Source organism: Taudactylus pleione, unplaced genomic scaffold (assembly GCF_031769625.1).
Source record: "Taudactylus pleione unplaced genomic scaffold, aTauple2 ptg000266l, whole genome shotgun sequence".
NCBI classification, from domain to species: domain Eukaryota; kingdom Metazoa; phylum Chordata; class Amphibia; order Anura; family Myobatrachidae; genus Taudactylus; species Taudactylus pleione.
Genome location: NW_028284668.1, coordinates 1,509,115 through 1,530,621, shown reverse-complemented (window position 1 = coordinate 1,530,621; position 21,507 = coordinate 1,509,115). Strand labels below are relative to the sequence as shown.

The 21,507-nt window shown below is 42.3% G+C and overlaps 1 protein-coding gene and 1 long non-coding RNA gene across 9 annotated transcripts in view; one reads left to right on the top strand and one right to left on the bottom strand.

The window, feature by feature from the left end:
• Positions 1 to 15,563, bottom strand: part of RBFOX2 (RNA binding fox-1 homolog 2) — a 234,797-nt gene extending 219,234 nt beyond the window's left edge. For 3 of the 8 annotated variants that reach the window (XM_088481206.1, XM_088481212.1, XM_088481207.1), the window contains exon 1: positions 15,009 to 15,561. In XM_088481206.1, coding sequence (XP_088337332.1) covers positions 15,009 to 15,053 — 45 coding nt within the window. In that variant the 5' untranslated portion in view covers positions 15,054 to 15,561. Of the gene's footprint in view, positions 1 to 15,008 lie in introns of all 8 variants that reach the window. The other 5 variants (XM_088481211.1, XM_088481214.1, XM_088481205.1 and 2 more) reach the window with 3 other exon arrangements.
• The window catches only part of LOC148513932 (uncharacterized), a 78,620-nt gene that overhangs the window by 19,796 nt on the left and 37,317 nt on the right, over positions 1 to 21,507 (top strand). Inside the window, exon 2 of the long non-coding RNA XR_015880128.1 lies at positions 16,150 to 16,238. This is a non-coding gene — a long non-coding RNA (uncharacterized LOC148513932). The remainder of the gene's footprint in view (positions 1 to 16,149; positions 16,239 to 21,507) is intronic.

Here is a 21,507-nt window from a genome sequence, read left to right as displayed (position 1 = left end):
TTACCCTATAAAACTCCATACCATTGGCAGAGTTATCATGGATGAGGCCACTACAGGACCCTGAGCAATGTCCAGTCCTCTCACTTCAAGGTATGCCCCCACCCCATGCAGGAGTCCACATCTAAGTAAAGCATGCACAGAGAGTGGATGTAATGCGCAAAATGTGCTTAGACGAGGTCCCCTCAGTGCCCTTCTCAGAGCAGAGAACGGGGAGTAGGAAGTTACAGTGGCATCACCCGGCCGCTCGACCTGCATGATTATACAGTAGATCTGCATTTCTAGGTAGAACCTTTGCCTCTTTATAACAATGTAAAATGCTATATCTGATAACACATTATACTGCCAGGTTTCACTACATTGTGCTGAGAAGTATATCACAATACAGTGTATTAGAGGGGCAGGCGAGCTGCTTGGTAACGTGGGTCTACAGACCCATCAAAACTGTTCCCATGGAGGCTTGGAGCAGTGAGACTACAGTGTATAGCTTCTGTACACTTGATCAGCACTGGATAGGCATTTATAATTAAAAAAATAAATGACTATTATAAGGTGTTGGCAATGCTTTTGTGTAATCCTAACAACATAAAGGGTTCATGCAATTAAGGATTTAGAAGCCAAACAGGCATTTTGGGTAGCTAATTAGGAACTTTACAAATACAGATCCATAAATTACAGGAACAGTTTTGAACAATGTATTTTTATAAATGCTTATTAAACTGAGAAAAGTGACATACAAAATACTATACATTTCTTGGACCTAAAATCGCTTTCTGTAAAGGAGCTATATGTGTGCATTGCATCCGCCATTTGGACAGGAGGCTGCCAGATTAATGTTCACACAATCTGAGCACCTAATCTGGGGCATCGGATTTTATTTTATTTTGGGAGCGGCAATATATAAATTTAATTTTGGCACCCCCCCCCCCCTGCTCCCTCCAACTTACCTGTTGCTGGGCGCATAGCCGGTGGAGCACCATAGTGGAGCAGCAGGAGGCAGGGGCTGTACTTTATAGTAATAGGCTGCACAGCCCCTGCACTGCACAGAGGAAGATGTGCAGTGTTTTAACTTAAATACCTCATATTACACCTCCTCCATGCTGTGCAGCCTATTACTATAATTCACAGCTCCTGACCATCCGCAGCCTCCACTTCACTGGTGCCTTTCAAATATTTTTGGGGGGGGGCCAGGTCCCCACACCGTTCCGGCGAGCTATGCACCTAACAATATACTACTGGTCTGATCAGCTATATGAGGCCCTTGATCCATCTTCTAAATCAATAAATCTGTTAATACAATAAACAACAGAGAGAAAAACACAAAAATAAGATTACGACAATTGGCAAAGTATAGAGTGAGTTTCCGTTATAAAAAAAAAATATTTTGATTTATGTATTTAAACATATATGATAACCAGCAGAGGACAAAGATAGCAATTTATCTGTGATGACAATAAAAGCACATTTTGATTGCTGTTGTGAATTCCATAAGGCATCCCTAATAGAAAAAAGGGGGGCTTGGACTGCACACCATAATTGTAAACATAATAAGAGGTGCTACTATGCTGAGGCTTGTAGTGCCATGCAGAAAAGTCAGGTGCATACTCTAAGCAATAAGAATACTGAGGGGTAAATTTACTAAAGTGAGAGTTTTTAGAATTGGAGATGTTGCCCATAGCAACCAATCAGATTCTAGCTATTGAGTGTGGTATAAGAGATAGACAGTAATTAGTTAGACAATGTCTAGATAGACACCAGATGTTAGACAGGGAAAAAGTTAGACACAAACAAAAGTCAGACACATTAAAGTTACACATGTAAAAAGTTCAACAGGTACAAAAGGTCGCCAGGGTCAAAAGTTCGACATGAAAATGGTTGACACAAAAATGGTCAACAATTATTTTTTTTTGCCCTAATCACCCTAACCCTCCCCTTGGTGCCTAACCCTAACTCTCCCTCCTGGTGCCTAACCCTAACCGTCTGGGTAAGTGCCTAACCTTGGGGGTAAGTGCCTAACCCTCCAGTAAGTGCCTAAACCTAACCCTAAAAAAAAAAAAAGTGGCGACCATTTTTGTGTCGATCTTTTTCATGTTGAACTTTTGACCCTGTCAATCAATGTACCTGTCGAACTTTTTACATGTCTAACATCTGGTGTCTATCTACACATTGTCTACCTAATTACTGTCTGTCTATAGTCCGGAACCCCTAGCTATTATCTTCTAGAAGGTGCTAGTTAAATGTTTAGAATATGATTGTTGCTATGGGCAACATCTCCACTTCTAAAAACTCTCACTTTAGTAAATATACCCCTGATAGTCAAAACAATTACAGGTTGAGTCTCCGATATCCAAAATGCTTGGGACCAGGGGTATTTTGGATAACGGAATATTCCGTTGTTTGGAATAATTGCGTATCACAATGAAATATCTTGGGAATGGGACTCAAATATACACACAGAAGGCATTTAGGTGTTATATACACCTTATACACACAGCCTGCAGGTAATTTTATACAATATTTTCAATAATTTTGTGGCTCAAACAAAGTTTGTGTACATACATAAAATTCAGTTATGTTTCATATACACCCTATACACACAGCCTGAAGGTAATTTTATACAATATTTGATATAATTTGTGCCTTAGACAAAGTTTGTGTACATTGAACCATCAAAAATCAAAGGTTTCATTTTCTCAGTCATGCCAAAAAAATTCCGTATTTCGGAATATTCCGTATTTCGGAATATTTGGATATGGGAGACTCAACCTGTATTATAAACACTACAATTAATGCTGGCCATACACGCTACAATTATCGGGACAATCCGCCCGATATCGGCGGATCGCTGCGATAATTGTAGCGTGTGGGGGGGCGACCGAGGGTTAAATATTGCTCGGTCGGGCATGCTGGATTGTGCAGCATGCCCGTCCGATGCGATATTTAGCGGGTAAACTGTCGGCCGCATCGGGCAGTGTATGCCCAGCGCAGCCGACAGACAGACATTGCCTGTGTTCCTTCTTACGGAAGGAACAGGGAAATGTCTACGTCCCCGGATGTCGAGCTATACACTGAGATTTCTCTCACAGTGTATGCCGGCGACTTCTGCGGCTGGCAGGCTGCCAGATAAAATGTCTGTCGGACTGACAGACATTTTATCTGGTAGTGTATGCCCAGCATTGCATGGAGTATATGAATGAGGTTCATAGCACGTTTGTTTAAAAATGCGTGTGGCCTTCCAATCTATATATCTGTCTGTTATTATTACCCAGTTTTGTTCTATTAATGTTTACAATTGTAAAGCGCAACGGAATATGCTGCGCTATATAAGAAACTGTTAATAAATAAATAAATTTACCAAGTCAAGGCACACCCTATCCGATGGGTCCCTAACATCCCTAATACTAACACATTACATCAATATATTAAGGACTTACCAGGCATACAGATATAATGCTGAGGACGCTGCATCACGATGTCTCAATACACACTGACAGATGGATACATTTAAAAGAGGGTATAATGTAGAGTTGTAAGGGTTCACAGCATTTATTTGAACTTAGATTTAGTGATTCCCACTTTTAGATATCAAACACTATGTTGAATTAAGGTTTTAGAAACCCTGTTACTACACAGGAATAAGCCCAGAAGTAATTTTGCTGCATTGTCTGCATGCCAGAAGGGCTATGTTGGTAAACAATGGGTTAAGTATCACAGGCAGCTGATGCAAGCATACGCACATGCTCAGCACAAGGATAAGATGATGCTGCCTGGAGGTCTTGGAATCCACTGTTTCAATTTAGAGGAAGAGGTAAAATATTCATGGAGCAGCAGTTTTATGTCTTGGCCAAGCCCTGAATTGAGGGTAATGCAGCACAGCCGAGACAAATGCGAACCGTATTCGGAATGATGTGAGACTGCTTCACCACACGGGGGAACAGAAGAACTCCATTTACATAATCTGGAGTACAATTTGATAAAACAAACACTAAAAACACTCAGCCATGAACCACATACGGTACAATTGATGTAGAGTCAGAAACAGCTGCAAAGCATTGCGTATGGATTTGTCTGCCTATTATATCAACTTCAATCTGGATGTGTATTCATATCGTTATCGTTCATATCGTCCATTTTAATCGTACCGTGTGTATGCACCTTTAGTTCAAGGGTTATTAATAAACCTTTTTAAATTACAACCATTATAATAGTAGTATGCAAATAATATTTTCAAATTGAATTTCTTTACTATGCCACCATTTTATACTTAAAATACAAAAGACAAACTGCAAGACAACTGAACACCAAGTAAAATGTTTAAATATGAAACATGAATGCAAAATACATTGTTCAGTGTTAACCTGACATTCCACTGCAGTATGTACAGTACACTGCTCTCTGGTTATAGTATCCTCCTCTTCAATGTCATACATTACTAACCACCAGGTGTTATCAGCGCACACATTTATTATTCAATTATATCTCACATTCTTTATAAAAGCAGCTTCTCTATAACACCTATTTTAACCTGCTGTTGTAAAGAGGGAATACAGTATTGCTTCCAAAGCCATTGTAAACAGCTGAAGCTCCGTCCACATCTTTAGGACAGCGTCCTCATGGGATCTGATGCAGGTTATAAAGCTGAGACTGCAGTCATTTCAGTTGCTGTGACATCACTATCTTTGTCTGTGTAATTTCATACAGCACATGACTGCAAAGCAAGTCTCCAAGCTGTCAGACACTCTGGTTCTACTACAGAAGCACTTGTTTCCTTACATGGCATCCTGCTGCAGGAGAGTGAGATTGAGAATGACACACTTATTAAGCAAAAAAACTCCAATTACTTTAATGCGTATTATTCAGCTCAGTAATGCACAGGCCTTATTAATTTCACACATTAACTGGGCTTTTAACAATATATAGATCTTCTTTTTTTTTTTTTTCCACCATCCTTTTTCCCAGGATCACATTTGGAAAATAGCATAGCCAATGTGTAAATCACTTGACTTATGCTGGGCATACACTATACAATTATCAAGCTGATCCACCACATATCCATGGATCACCCAGATATTTGTACAGTGACTACTGACTATCGGTATGTTGGACACAGTATATGCATACTTGCCTACCCTCCCGATTCGTTCGGGAGCCTCCCGAAAAGGCAGGCAAACCTCCCGGTGGCCACTGACACCTTTGATCCACCCCCGGTTACAATAGAAACCTCCGCAGCCGGTGAATCGCATCATCATGACCCCGCCACCTGCTTCACAATGCCAGTAATTTCGGCATTGTGTAGAGGGGGCGAGACGAAAAAGGCACACCCATGTGACCACCCCCACTCCACCCACAAATGTCAGGTAATATGTTCGGCCACGCTCACCTGCTATGCCGACCCGGCTGCTCCCTCCCGGAGGGGGCAGTCAGAATGTGGGCAAGCATGAATATATGGCAACGATATCTGTTCATTTAATCTTGTAAGATATATGTCTGTCGGTCTGTGTGCCCAGCATTAGAAGACTAGACTATTATTTTTTCCCACTCTACTAGAATATACAACAAGCTCCCAATACTAGTAAATAAATATGCAATGAAAAATTAGTGCCTTAAAGCAGTGCTTTCCAAACTCAAGGCCTGATTCAGCAAGGATCGCTATTCTGCTTATATGCACGCAATGCAGTTGCGAATATCAGCAGGGATATGCAAATATTTGCATTCGCAATGCGATCTCAGCCTAACATAAGGACGCCCACTTCCCCTTACATTCGTACACTTGGGCAACATAGTGAAACAATTGGTAACATCAAGTAACATCGGACCCATATGCACAGTTAAGGCAGGCCAGACCTCACTCAGGAATTGCTAACTTCAGTGTATACTATGAGGCCCCAGGCTGCGTATGGTACTGCAGTGACTAATTTATGCACGCCCCTTCAACACCGTCCCAATGCACTGGCATGCCTGCGTTCGCCCGACCCCCCCCCTTCACCACCTCCAAATGGTACTTCCTGTCAATCACTCTGGAATGGGTCTGTGCACTCATTCCTGATCGCAGTGGCTAGTTTGCGCACACACAGATCGCGAAAATCAAACCGACTGCGTGCGTCTTAGCACTTGCGATCCTTCCTGAATCAGGCCCTCAGTCCTTGTGGAACCCTAATACTGGGTACCCAGCAATGTGACTGGCAATCCCCCAATTGACGGGCCGACATATTAGGCGGCCGGTCATACTAGACCAGTGGTTCCCAAATTTATTTGAATCACGGCGCCCTAGAGTATCAGCATTGTTTCACGGCACCTTTAAGTTTATGGGATCTATTTACTAAGTAGTGTTAGGAGAAGTGAAAAGTGATAAGGTGCCAGCCAATCAGCTCCTAATTGCCATCTCACAGGCTGTGTTTGAAAAATGACAGTTGGGAGCTGATTGGCTGGCACCTTATCACTTTTCACTTCTCCTAACACTGCTTAGCAAATAGACCCCTAAGTTTGTTATTGAGAAATTCAGAAAAAATGTAGTAAAGTGAAGTAAATTGTACTTACATGTCATCCTTAGGGTCAGTAATGTGATGGTGGACAGGTTTGCACTTCTGTCTGTTTGTCTACATATTTATATTACATTGACCATAAATAATTTGATTTGGTGCTAGGCCACCAACCTGAGGCACCCCTGCAAGTGTTCCAAGGCTCCCCAGAGTGCCACAGCGCACTGTTTGAGAACCACTGTACTAGACTATCAGGTGCCCAACCGGCCGATATGTCGTCCCCTGCCACATCTTGCTGCATGGGGTCATCAGACGCATCATCAGGTTGAGCTGTGTGTATGGCCAACCTGACGATGCCATGGGAGTGCACACTGCGCGACATAGTGGGCACGCACTAGACCAATTTGAGGATTTGTCGTTCCACTCCCTCGGAATCAAGCAAATTGCTCAAAAAAAATCGCCTAGTGTGTACCTAGCTTAACAGTGTAGGTTTTTATGGTACTCTCAGGAATAATTAACTACTAGGTTGTTTCCAGTACCCATAATACTCAATACTTAGTTGCAACGGGACATCGCAACATCGTGCCATGCATACAGATATGGCCTGACTGAAATATACCCACCAACTGTAGACTATGCTACGAACAAGCCTGCAGCTTGGTTAAGCAGACTAGGGTGAGATATTTGCCAAATGGGGGAGGGGATTTGTCCTTTTCATAAAGTTATTTTTACCAAAGTATACATAAAAGTGTTAAAAATACACAGGGAAAATAAAATAACTAAGGGTTATAATTCAACAGTGTACGTAATCAGGAATCTGCGCATGTGCAGTACGGGTCCTGTGTGATTGCACACAGGTCCCCATATGCATCTGCCTGATTGACAGGCAGAGGCATTTACCGGACAATGCAGGGGCGGGGATAGCCTGTATTCCCAGAACCCGGGTGTATCACCCCTGTTTTCCCTGAGTGGCAAGGCCAAGACCTGTGTCCGCAGATTCCTGGACTCGCAAGCTGGCCAGCCTGCATAAACTGACACTTACACAGCTGGCCGACACAGTCCAGCATCGCGACCGTTGATCTCGCTGCATTTACATTTTAGCAAGGATGGAATTGCAAAGCTGCTTATGTGCGGCTTTGCAATTCCGTCCTCTGCTAAATCAACGCTTAAGATTCCATCAGGCAATGTGCATGGTAGAAAAAATAAATAAAGGGCTCTACAGGTAATTCATATAATAAGAAGGTCAATGTTGTAAATAAACCCTGCAAGAAAAAAACTTATGGGGATCCTATATCGCAATTATCGTGACCCCCCCCCCCCTCCCGTCAGATCTTTCTGTATCTTGCACTGCTCTCTGGGGGCCTTACTGTGTCAAAGGAAGCACAAATTCATCATGTGACTGAGTCTTGCACCCTCCCTCACTGTCATGCAGTTGGGAGACTGGACTCTGGAGAGAAACTTTGCGCAGACTCAGTGTTATCACACTGACCATGCACTGCTCAGTGGGCAGACAGGGGCAGATGTCACGAGGCACTTGTGAAGTAAGGAGTCTATTTAAAAGGAAGTGAATAAATTTTTGTACTCCCTTTGCAAGCCAGATGTCCCAGAGGTAAATAAAGTCATGAGGACTTTAAAATGACCTCACCAGGTTTCCATAGCATAATGTGAATTACGGCATATTCCGAATTAGGGACTGTACTGTGTGGCTTAATGTGAATTGGGCAGACTACTGTGTGGCATAAAGTGAATTGGGGACTCATCTATGTACACTGGGGGAACTTCTTTTAAAAAATCCTGCATTTTCCTTGGGGCCCGAGCAGTGGCGGATCCAAGGGGGTGGGCAATAAGGGCGATAGTCCCCTGTAACACACAGCCTCAGCCCCGCCCACCTACTCATCCAGCAGGCAGCAGTGCAGCTCTGGGCAGAGTAGAGGCAGGGGTGAGATGCGCAGAAGGACGCTTGAGGGGCTTCTGGCTCTTAGACCCGGAAGTTCCTCCATCACAAAGGGCCGCTCTTACCAAGAGAGCGCTCCTTTGAGGTTATCGTCATGCATACTGGCGTTACAAATGCCAGCATGCATGTGAAGAACAGCGGGATGCAACGCCATTAGAATTTATGTATGCGGGTGCGATACCCGGTTGTAGTAAAGAGTGGGCCTTCAGCATGGGGGCGATGGGGGGGGGGGGAAGGGAGTAACACATCGAGTGGTGGAGGCTGTGTATACATGTACAGTAGTTGTATATACATAAGGGGGATGAATATGTTGGTTTTATGTTAATAATAATGCTATGGTAACTTATCATACCAAAGGGTAATTTGAATGCTAATAATACTTTAATAATTGTTGCTAATTTTTATTTAATGAGTTATTATGTTTAAAAAAAATTCTATGCAGTAGCTCAAGCTATGGAGTAAAATATGTTGCTCTTTCAAAAAGAGGTAAATTCACTTTGATTTATTTAAACAGTTACTGTATATACTGAATAAAAGGGCACCCAAGCTTTCCAGAGATAACTGTATACCAAGCTGCCACCCACTACCCATCACCCTCTACCTTTCCTTGTTGCCCTCTCCCTTTCACCCACTCTGTCACCCTCTGCCTCTCCCAGTCATCCACTACCCATCACCCTCTACCTCTCTCTGTCGCCCTCTCCCTTTCACCCACTCTATGTCACCCTCTGCCTTTCACTGTCACCCACTTCTCATCACCCTCTGCCTTTCCCTGTCACCCACTTCCCATCACCCTCTGCCTTTTCCTGTCACCCACTTCCCATCACGCTCTGCCTTTCCTTGTCACCCGCTGCCTTTCCCTGCCACTCTCTCCCAGTCACCCACTGCCCATCACCCTCTACCTCTCCCTGTCATCCTCTCTCTTTACCTTACTCTCCATCACCCTCTGCTTCCACTGCATCTCTCTATCACCCTCTGCTTGTCACTCTCTCCTCATTGCACTCTGCCTCTTCCTGTCACTCTCTGCCATCACACTCTCTCTCTCTCCGTCACCCTCTATCTCTCCCTATCACCCACTGCCGTGTGGCATTTTGTAAACTTGGGGTGGGGCAAAGCATATTTTTGTATTAGGGCCCACCACTCACAAGTTCCGCCACTGCCTCTAGAATATAGTATAACTGCTGTACCCAGTTGTTTATTTTGAAGCCCTAATTTACCTCTATTTATGAGGCTAGGAAAGGTGGCTTAGGAGAGTGCTCTGGCAGTTAATAATAATATTATTATTATTTTTAATACTTGATTTCGTTTACAGTGAATGCTATTTTGAATTATCAGTGAAAAATATATTCCTGTCCTTGGCATTTGTACTTAGCTTTGTTATGTTGAACCTATTGAAGGGAGGGGAAATTGAGCATAAGATATATAAGGGGTGAAGGGAGGAGGTGATGAGCATAAAATATATAAGGGGTGAGGGGAGGGGGTGATGAGCATAAAATATATAAGGGGTGAGGGGAGGGGGTGATGAGCATAAAATATATAAGGGATGAGGAGAGGAGGTGATGGGCATAAAATATATAAGGGGTGATGAGCATAAAATATATAAGGAGTGAGGGGTGGAGGTGATGGGCATAAAATATATAAGAGGGGAGGGGGTGATGGTCATAACATATAAGGGGTGAGGGGAGGAGGTGATGAGCATAAAATATATATAAGAAGGGAGGGGAGGAGGTGATGGGCATAAAATATATAAGAGGGGAGGGGAGGAGGTGATGGGCATAAAATATATAAGAGGGGAGGGGGAGGAGGTGATGGGCATAAAATATATAAGAGGGAAGGGGAGGAGGTGATGGGCATAAAATATATAAGGGGTGAGGGGAGGAGGTGATGAACACAAAATATATATATAAGAGGGGAGGGGAGGGCGTGATGAGCATAAAATATATAAGGGGAGGAGGTGATGAGCATAAAATATATAAGGGGAGGGGAGGGGAGGGCGTGATGAGCATAAAATATATAAGAGGGGAGAGGAGGAGGTGATGAGCATAAAATATATAAGGGGTGAGGGGAAGGGGTGATGAGCATAAAATATATAAGGGGTGAGGGGAGGGGGTGATGAGCATAAAATATATAAGGGATGAGGAGAGGAGGTGATGGGCATAAAATATATAAGGGGTGATGAGCATAAAATATATAAGGAGTGAGGGGTGGAGGTGATGGGCATAAAATATATAAGAGGGGAGGGGGTGATGGTCATAACATATAAGGGGTGAGGGGAGGAGGTGATGAGCATAAAATATATGAGGGGAGGGGGTGATGGGCATGAAATATATAAGAGGGGGAGGGGGTGATGGGCATAAAATATATAAGGGGTGAGGGGAGGAGGTGATGAGCATAAAATATATAAGAGGGGAGGGGGTGATGGGCATGAAATATATAAGAGGGGGAGGGGGTGATGGGCATAAAATATATAAGGGGTGAGGGGAGGAGGTGATGAGCATAAAATATATGAGGGGAGGGGGTGATGGGCATAAAATATATAAGAGGGGAGGGGTGATGGGCATAAAATATGTGCTTAGAACACGGCATAACGACAAGGGAGAAGAGTGTGACATTTTAAATGAAAGGGGGAAAAAAGGGATAGAATAAGCAAAAAGATAAATAATAAATGGAGACAGGAATAGATACACAAAGCTATGACATAAGTTAATATCCTGAAAATGGGAGGAGCCAGGACTGGAAGTGGGAGGAGGAATAAGTAGAGAGGGGAGAAGTCAGGATTCATTGTTAAACCGCCCCCCCTAAAAGAAAAAAATGTAACCCGGGATGGTGGGAACCAAAAATCACGGTTGCTATGGGCAACATCTCCACATCCTAAAAGTGTCACTTTAGTAAATATACCCCTAAGTCTCCGAACTGTACAAAAAACTCACACCATTTAGACCTCTTACCCTAAAGTGTCAAAATATACTGTATTCTTTTACAAAAAAAATATTTTAAAAGAATGGAGCTCATGGGCTCCAGCTACCTAAATTACTGCTATACTGTCAAATGTGTTTGGGAGCATTTGTAGTGCATCTCTGGTTTGTGGGCCCGGCATGTTCCATTTTACTTGCATTCCACGTAAGTGAATGTATTAGCGTCAATCAGGGCCAGATTAACAATGGGGCGGATGGCGCTACAGCTCCAGGCCTCCACATAAAAATAGGCCCATCAACATGACAGTATGATTACCAGTTGCCTAACTGGCCAAAAATTGTTTTTCTTGTTTTCCCCTTATAAAAAAAAAAATATATGCATTTTTTCTATTTCTATGTAGTTAGGGAGACATTGTGTCTCATAGTGTAGGGGGCTGTACACACTAAGGTGACATTGACCACACTCACCCAACACCGATCACAGCTCTTCCCCTTTTCAGTATAGGCCCTTGAACATTTTAAGCTCCAGGCCTATGTGGGCCTTAGGGCCCGATTCAGACCCGCTCGCGAGCGGGTCGATGGTGCCCTAGTGCGCATGACACCATACATTTTTATATTTTTTTATGGTAGTGTTTTTACCATTCGATGGCGGCTCTCCGATGGTGCTGTGTGGAAGCGATGGCTATATAATTATAAAATACAGCTGAATTCAGCTGTTTAACAACGGCCACTAGCTGCTATTGCGCATGCACAAACCATAAGAATGTTTTTTGTTCATCAAATTCTTTTGATGTGATGGTTAGTTACAATTGCATTGAAAGTTTCGATGGCGAAATCCCAGCCATCATTTGATGGTGGGATTCTGATGTCCTTTCCTATGCTCTATACCTAGCTAGCCCAATTGTTGCTATCTTTCTGCCAGCTCCACTGCTCTCCTGGGAGGCCAGTGTTGATTTGTGGTCTCTCCATGGTTATACCCCAGAGTATTGCTGCCAGAAGCTTGCCTGTTGTGTGCTTCATGCTTTCACTGCATGCCATTTCAGATTGCAGTCCACGCTGTGGGCTGCAGTCTAGCTCAGCTGCCCTCTGTATGCTGCTTTGCGGTGTGCCATCTTTCCATGCTTTGCTGTAGTGAAAGCTCTTGGTGTAAGTCTGACACAGAGCTCACATGCTGCCCCTTCTTCACTGCTCATGGTAGTGGCTGCTGCTGGTTTCCTAAATGTGTGGATCAGTGTCTGAGGTCACTTACAGGGGAGACGGGCTGGAGATGGGCCTGCAGAGGAGGCAGGTATAGAGGAGATTGGCTACACCTTCACGGTCTAAAGCTGGCCACACATCTAAAGATTATCTGTCCAACCAGCCAACTAGTTGATTGGTTGGAATGAAAATCTGGTATGGTGTGAAAGCAAATGACAATCAGCAATTTGCTCCCAAACGCCGGAAAAATGGACAAAAACTGTTGTTTGAACAAATTGTTTAGATCAAACATTTAACAAACTTGTCTGAACGTCCATTTTCATCTGTTTTCTGGCATTTAGGAGCAAATTGCTGATCATCATTACTCCCATACATTACCAGATTTTCATTCCAACCAATCAACTAGTTGGCTGGTTGGACAGATAATCTTTAGATGTGTAGCCAGCTTAAGTGTCAGTAATATTTAGTAGTGTTGCCACTGTCATCGCTCTGTGACATTTTCTGACACCACCCATCTGGGATTAACAGTCCTTGGGTATCTGGACAGAACCTATAATTTTCGGACTGTCCAGAGGAATCCCGGACAGGTGGTAACCCTAATTGTGGCGTGTGATTGGTCCTTCCAGTTTTCTTCTGGGACTGTGAGAGGAACATGTTGCTTCACCCGCCATCTCAGGGCCCAAGTTTTTGGATGCAAGATGTAGCGTGTTAGTACATTTTCATACAGTAGGTGGTAGTGTAGCTTTCTTAATGGAACTAATTGTACTGCCAATTGACATAGAGAAGTGAGAAGTGAAACCATTACTTGAATCTTTATAATTAATAATATTAACCTTGCTAACTTATTCACTATGACATTACTTAGCCCCAGCTCTTTTACACAAGAAGGTTCACTTGCCACATAAATGTTTGTATTGGTTGACGGTCCTGAAGTTAGTACCAAGAGATATAATTCAATACCATGCACCACAGTTTAGTGTTGGTAGATATTAAGGTATATTATGTATCAATTGATAGAATTTTCAGTATTTATGGAAACAAAAAATACTAATGCACCATTGAGATTTATTTCATTTTATGCTGCAAAGAACGATGATGTGCTGTATGCTATAACAACCAATAAGATATCAGCTTCCAGTAATTGGCGATACCTAATTGGTTGCTATACGTTACCGCATATCATTGTTCTTTGTACCATGTGTCATGCAATATATGTAGGAACACAAAAAAATGCAGCAAGCAAATAACACGACTTTAGCATAACCCTCTCCCTATAAACACACACAAATATGCATACATATTATAGGTTGTAGTCATAGATGGATACATACACACACATTAGATTACATACTTAGAACATGCTTATTGTAAAAAAAAAAACCTTCATTTTGATATAGTTTCCAAACATACTGTAAACAATAGTAATAATAGAAAAAAAAATGTAAATGTTAAAACAGATGTGTTCTGATATATTAATATAACCAAAACATATAGTAATGAAAAGATTATGGACTCCACTTTTAATGCACAGAGGCCATCATAAATTAAGGTTAGCTGACTCCTAAATATATAAATAAATATATATCAAATTGTACTCTCCCCCCCCCACCCCTTAGAGGACAGCACTATTCAAGGGCAAACTACTCAAAACACATATACAGCAGTGTATCCCATTCCCCAACAAATTCTGTGGGGTTGGGTTACCATTAGGCCTGTCACTAGGAGGTCACTGTCACCCGTCACACAGGCGGTACTATCAATCAATATCTGTACTATTTATACAGAATATATTTGCATAAATCACGAGTTTCAAAAAAAATATTTAAAGATATATGTTTACTGTTGTCAGTCCCTGTGAAAAAAACTATTGGCTAAGTATTTATAATGTTTGATTAAAAAAAGACACCGGTACACTAGTATGTTCTAAAATAGCAAATTATTTAGTACTTACAGATTCTCATTGGAATATTCTAAAAAGAAAATCTGAGCATCATGAAACTACATTAAACTTTAAATACATAAGCAGGGGATGACAAAATGAACAATACCAATATCAGTGTCTCAAAACTTTAAAGTTTTTATGATAGATAGATCACATTAAAAGGATCATGTAAAGTCCAAATCAAATAATATTGTTGTGCTGTTTTTCTGTATTAGTAAAGCATAGAGATAAAATGATCACATACAAAGATAACAAGAATAAAATAAGGCCAATTGACCGGAAAATTGTATTGTGCAGAAATTAGGCCCCACACAACAGAGAAAAACATGATTTAAGAGTTTAACCCCATGCTCTGTTACAGATGATCACTACATACAAAAAAGGAAAAAGCAGCAGATTTGAACATGTTTACACAAGTCTAGCATTTTAACCAACTTAACGTCAAGAAAGTTAAAACGAAAATGTAGGGATATTAAGTTCAATAAAAAAACTTAAATATAGCTAATTATCAAGATAAGAGGCCTTACCTGTACAACTGGATATGGATATTCCATGCAATATACGCCAAACATGTTCCTATCAGAGCCCACTCTGTGAGCAACAAGCCTCGGCGTGGCGTCCACTTTCACAGATATACAGGAAAGCTAGTTACCAGATAGGGATTTCACAAACCAGTCAGAAAAAGCAGAAAGCTGGGAACATGTGGGGAGCTGAAATAAATAAGGCACAGGAGGGCTTTTTAGCAGCCAGCGCCTGCCAGGAGAAGCAAAGAGAGATGAGGAGACTAGAGCAGTCTGGATCTGTATGTGTATGGGACAGCTGGGCTGGGAGAGAGGAGGGGTACGGGATGGGTGGAGGGGGAGGTAAGGGAGACAGGTGGCTTGATCAGAGAAGAGAAACCCCTTTGGCCATGCGTGTGCCTGAAAGGGACATGGAGGGAGGGATGGAGGATGAGAGGGGGTGGATTAGAACAGGAGCTTTGCTATTTGCAGTGTGAGACGTTCTGTAGGACCTGCACCTCTTACATTCAATCTCAACTCCTTACTCAACTATGCTCCATATTAACTCAACACCACCTGCCCCCATCTCCTGACAGCTGCTATGGGCATTGGGGCGACAAAGAGGAGAGAACGGCTCCCCTCCCCTCTCCCTATCAGCTGTTCAAGTCAAATTCACAAGGATTAAGCGTGACCGGACGTTATATGCGGTGGGTTATTGTGGGGTATTGGTGGAAGGAATCTGTTTGACAGACAATGGCAGGTGAAGCAATGACTTATAGTGAAGAACGTAAATAAGCTGTGTCTTCAGTCTGCACCAAAGTCTCCTGTATCTCTTCCAGCACACTAAGGGTCAAATTGAGAGTAATGACAAGCTAGAACGCCAATTTAGAACATGTTACCTCTCAGGACTATGGTTCATTCAGTACATGTGCTGCAGCAGATTAGGCTGCACTTGGCAGTAGGCTGCTTATACTCTAAATAAACCATGTGCTTTAAATACACATAAACATATCTTCATTTCATTGCTACTGTAAAGCAATCAGAGATTGGTCTCTATAAAACAATAAATCTTAAAATTTACTGCTTATACATAACATTTTAATGTTATCAACACGTTTTTAACAATATGTTGTCCTACTGACAAAGGGTAATATTTGTATTTTAACAGCCTTTCGGTGATCTCAACAGCTCTACTTTATTACAAGGAACAGCCCCATGTATTTCCATATCTGCAAGTAAAGAAGCTATTTTACTAAGGTAAGAATGCAGTGTTCACCTCTAAATACTTAGTCAGCACAAACCCTGGAATCATGCAGAAAGGGAGCAACCCAGGCAGAAAAATCACAACCTCTCAATTCGATAACAGCGTGTCACAACCACCTCAGAAATAGGCTTACAGTACTATGGACAGTATAATGTTGTTTATGTAAACACGGCACTGTGCAACTACTGTATCAGAAAAGCCACAAAAGCTAGTGAAATATCATAGAGGAAACAATAGGATTATACAACATAAATGAAAAATAAATTACACAGTGTTTTTAAAACCCTCTGAAGATGAAAAGGTTAAATAAATTGACTCGTAGATACAAAATAAAATTGATGAATAGCTATATTTCATTGCGTCATCTCTGCATCACTGGCCACTGCCAACTCTTAGGTGTCATCGTCAAAATATATGGCTTTTGATTTAATATGATTCTAGTTAGCAGATATAAGCACTCTCTTGGTCTATGCTGCAATGAACCTCATCATGCTTGGTTCTGCCCTTGTCTCAGAGAATAAAGCTAGCTGCACACTGTGTTATAATCAGGCAGAGCAGCTGATTTTTGGCTGCTCGGTCCTATTATTGCACTTATTATCTGATCTGGCTTGCTACACATCATTTATTCAAAATAATGATCCGATATTTAATTTAAAATATCACCTTTGACAATCTTTAGGACATGTAATTGTTAAAGTTGGAACGATAATTCAGTTTTGTGTACAGTGGAAATCGGATGTTGTCAAGATAGTTTCATTGCTCATAAAATGTCAGATTGTGAGTACAATCTTTCAAGTGTGTGCCTAATTCAAGAGCTTCAGGGTCTGAAAAGTTATTGGCACTACAAGTACCAATTAGACCTACAGTAGGGTTACTTTAAACTATGCCACACTGTACCACGATTCTACTTACTGTTATAACAGAAACATTCAAATTGTTGATTATATTAAAGGAAATAATATATACATTCAAAATCCTACACCTAGGCGCCTAGGTGTAGCTCTTTTTGCCATTTGTGTATAATATTATGTGGTTGTGGTGACATCCAGTAGCATTTAGAACTCCCATTATTGGCTGCTGTGCGCAGATTAGGTGGAAACCCTTTATTCAATTTTTTGTATTGTACATTCAAAATCCTGAATATATTTTTGTCTTACAAAATTATTTTTGTGGCCTACTAGGCTGTCAAAAAGAATCAACTAAAACAAGTTTTTCTAAACAAAGGTCATTGATACACTATAGAACTATGCATAATTTACATCTATGTTTAAATATTGCATCAAGGAGGGCAAAGCTGACAACTGTTTTGTGTGGGTAAAAATTTGCACAGATGTCAAAAGATTTATGGTTATGTAGCTGGAATCTGCAGCTGTTGTCAGTTTAGCTTTTCTTCCTCAATCACAATGAATTGCCACTTTTCACTGAGCAGGAAACACATAAGGCTGTAACACTGATTGGTTGATAGTATTTATTTTAGCTTGGGTAGTCTGAATTGAGCTATCAGTGAGACCTCATTATTGCAAGGCTGACATAGTGGATCCACACATTCTAAGGAGTCTATTTAAACTTTGCTTTGCTTTTTGCCTCTAGGTAATGCCATTGACTGTGTTACCTATACCCAACAAGGGAAACACGCAAAACTAGAGATGCTTCACTGTATAACCTCTGGGTCAAAGGCCTATGTATATATGCGACAGCTCATACACATATTATTTAAGCCCTTTACTGTCATCCAAACATGACAGCCTAACATTGAGGGGTAGAAGACTTCCGCATTTGAACTGGGTTTTCGCCGTGCCCCAAATGGATAAATATGGGCACAACTGCATTATGTATTGCTGCGATATGCTGTAATACAAATATGCTTCCTCTGCAACACCAATAAGAAAACCCCTACATCAGTAAAAAGAGACAAATTAATATTTTTAAATAATTCTTAATGATTACAGAAATCGAGTCTATTTATTAAAAAGTGGCAATATGGTCTTTTTCACCATACATCGCAGTGATGGAAAACCTTCTATTGCCAGGCGAGACTGGCATCAGTAGTAAAAGCAAGTCTTTGTATATGTTCATGTGTGTCGAAGTCGGATGGTTGGCTGAGACCTAAATTGTAAACGTAAAATCTGCACAACGCTATTTTATGCTGCCCCTGACGACGCCATCTTGCGTCGTCAGCATGAATCATTGTGTGCGATGCTAATATGCTATTATTAGCATTGTGCGACTACATTGCTACTGCATATTGTTAAAAGTCCTACCATACCCCATACGCACATTAAATCATACATATAATATACAAGATGCACAGCGCACAGTTGTGTTGTATATTAAAACACTCTGCACATAAAGCGCACCACGCATATTAGCGACTACATGCAATATCCTTACATTTACACATACCAACACTTATAAAAAGGTTCCCTAAGCATTAAGGTTAATATTAGAGGTTTTATACTTTATCTTATCAAGTCTATTGTGAAATACATATATTTGGTATCTAAGGTTTAGTACATAAGCAGACCATGTTTGGTGCCATTCTAAACCACTGTTTATTTGCAGACTTCCGGTTCCATCGGCAAGGAAATCGCAACATGCATTTGCAAGTTATGGATCATAGAGAGATAGGCATTGAAATGTAGTCTGTAATGTAATGTTTATTAGCCAGTTTAGACTTGTTCTTCGGCGGGAAAACGCACACAAAGATATAAACTGACCTATGAACTGTATCGTAACAGAAGAACCAGGAGGAAGAACCAATGGGATTATGCCAACTCGTATTGCCTACACCCTAGATCTGGTAGTTAGTCATCTTTTTTTCTGTTGGCGGAGGTTTCATAGTTGATGCCGGGAAATCTGGATCCAGAGCGCATGTGTATGTATCGACTGTACCTTGTATTCTGTATAACCTTTGCGTTAATTGTATTATAGATCAAGGCGTGTAACTATATGCTTTTTATGTGAATAATAACTTTTGTGCTTTGGAACCACACTCAAAGTCTGGAAAGCGATTATTTCATATGTGTACGCAATGCTAAATAGCGACTTTAGGGTATAAAGGTTTACTAGGAATTCATATGTGTGACCCAGCTAGCCAGCTCATGCATGTACAATGGAAGGCTTTCAGTTCCACTTTAAAAAAAAAAATCTAAATATATGAAAATAAAAAAAAAGTATTATTTTAAAATTACTCTGTTGAAAAAAAAAAATGCTTTATTTGACTAATAAGGCATGTTTTAATTGAATAATAAAGCATTTTATAATTGAATAATAAAGCACATTTTAATTGAATAATAAAGCATTTTGTAGTTGAATATCGCCTCCTAACATGGCAATCGAAGAAGGATTACGTTGGATGTTGTTGGAAAAAGCCAGTGAATCTTATAGCTGACAGGGGTTACATCTGGTGATAGTAGTGTTATCACTGCAGTCAGGGGCGGATTTGCCCTTACATTTAGCGGGATTGGTCTGTTTGGCCACTTCTCAACTGTGGCCCCGCCCCCAGAATCACGTCACCCGGCTCTTTTTTTTTTCCAGTATGACAGGCAGCCCGGCCAGCACCTTGGAGGAAGAGTGCTCAGGCGCCTCACGGTTCTGTGGCCGGCAGCGGCGGCAGGTGGGGTAAGTTACTGGATGCCCAAGCAGCCAGCCCAATTGTCTCCTCTGCACTCTGTCCCCTCCCCAGGCTGTGAAGTTAAAGTTTAACTTCACAGCCTGGGGATGGGGCAGAGTGCAGAGGAGACAATCAGGGCTGGCTGCCTGGGAGACTTGGGTAGACCTGGGTTTAGTTAAGACGTCCATCGGCACCTGCAGCATGCAGGAGTCAGGTCTTCTTTTTTTTTCTTTTTTAAAGTGGCTTGTAGAGATCTGTCTCAGGGGCGGGCAGAATTAATGATGATCTGAGGGGGGGGGGGGAGTTATTCTGTAATAAGGGTAGATGATCTGTCTGTGGGGGAGGGAGCTATTTTTGCTAAAGGGAGATCTATCTGAGGGGGAGGAAGGATCTGCTCTTCTAGGGGTGATGATGATCTATCTCTGGGGAGGGGTAATTCTGTGCCTGGGGAGATGATCTACCTTGGGGGGAGGGGCGTTATACTGTGCTAAGGGGGGATGATCTCTGAGGGGGGCTATGCTGTGCTTGGGGGAGATAATGATCTGTCTGTGGGGGATCTGCTGTGCTAGGTGGAGATGATCTGTCTGTGGGGAATCAGTATGATTTACCGCCGGGCAGCGGCATCCCAACAGAGGAGGTTCTTCTAATAGTGTGGTCCTACCGTCCTCTATGTGTGTCTTCAGCACCATCACCTTGGGTGTCCCCAATGCCATCTGTTTCCTCCTCTGCGGCATCCCAACAGAGGAGGAAATCCCGATCGAAATCCCGATCGTCCCGAGGAAATCCCGATCGTCGAAGGTAAGTATTCACTAACCTATTTCTAACCCCCTAACCCTCCCTTAGGGGTGCCTAACCCTAACCTCCCCCCCAAGTGCCTAACCCTCCCTTCCCTGCCGCCTAAACTTAAGTCCCCCAGGGGGGTGCCTAACCCTAAGTCCCCCCCGGGGGTGCCTAACCCTCCCTCCTCCTAGCCTAACCCTAACCTCCCGGGGGGGTGCCTAACCCTAAGTCCCCCCTGGGAGCCCTAACCCTCCCCCCCACGGCTGTCCGCGCTCGGCGCCCGGCATCACTTCGATCGGGATGCCGGGCGCCAGTCTCCCGGCATCGGTAAAATGACAGGCGTTTAGATTTAGACGCCTCACATTTAACCCTCGCCGGGATAAAGCAGTCGGGAAACCGGCTGTCAGGATTAGGTCCGCCGGCTTCCCGACTGCATACCGTCTGTGGGGATGGGAGCAATTCTGTCCTAAGGGAATATGATCTGTGTGTGGGGGAGGGGGCTATTATGTGCTAGGGAAGGAGGATGGTGCTAGGAAGATGCAGGAGAATGCTGCTGGGGAGACACAGGATAATGGCACTGGGAAGATGCAGGATGATGGCACTAGGGAGACGGAGGATGATGGAGCTGGGAACATGCAGGATGATGGCATTGGGGACACCCAAGGTGATGGTGCTGGAGATACACATAGAGGACGGTAGGACCACACTATTAGAAGAAAAGACTGGGGTCAATAACCTTCGGTAAGACAACAATTCTAATGAAACCATATTACTTATGCAAATGGCACCAAATGAGCAAATCTATTTTATTGATATAAATTGTTTGATGTGGGAAACTCACATTTGTCCAGCCCCAAAACTTCTGTTAC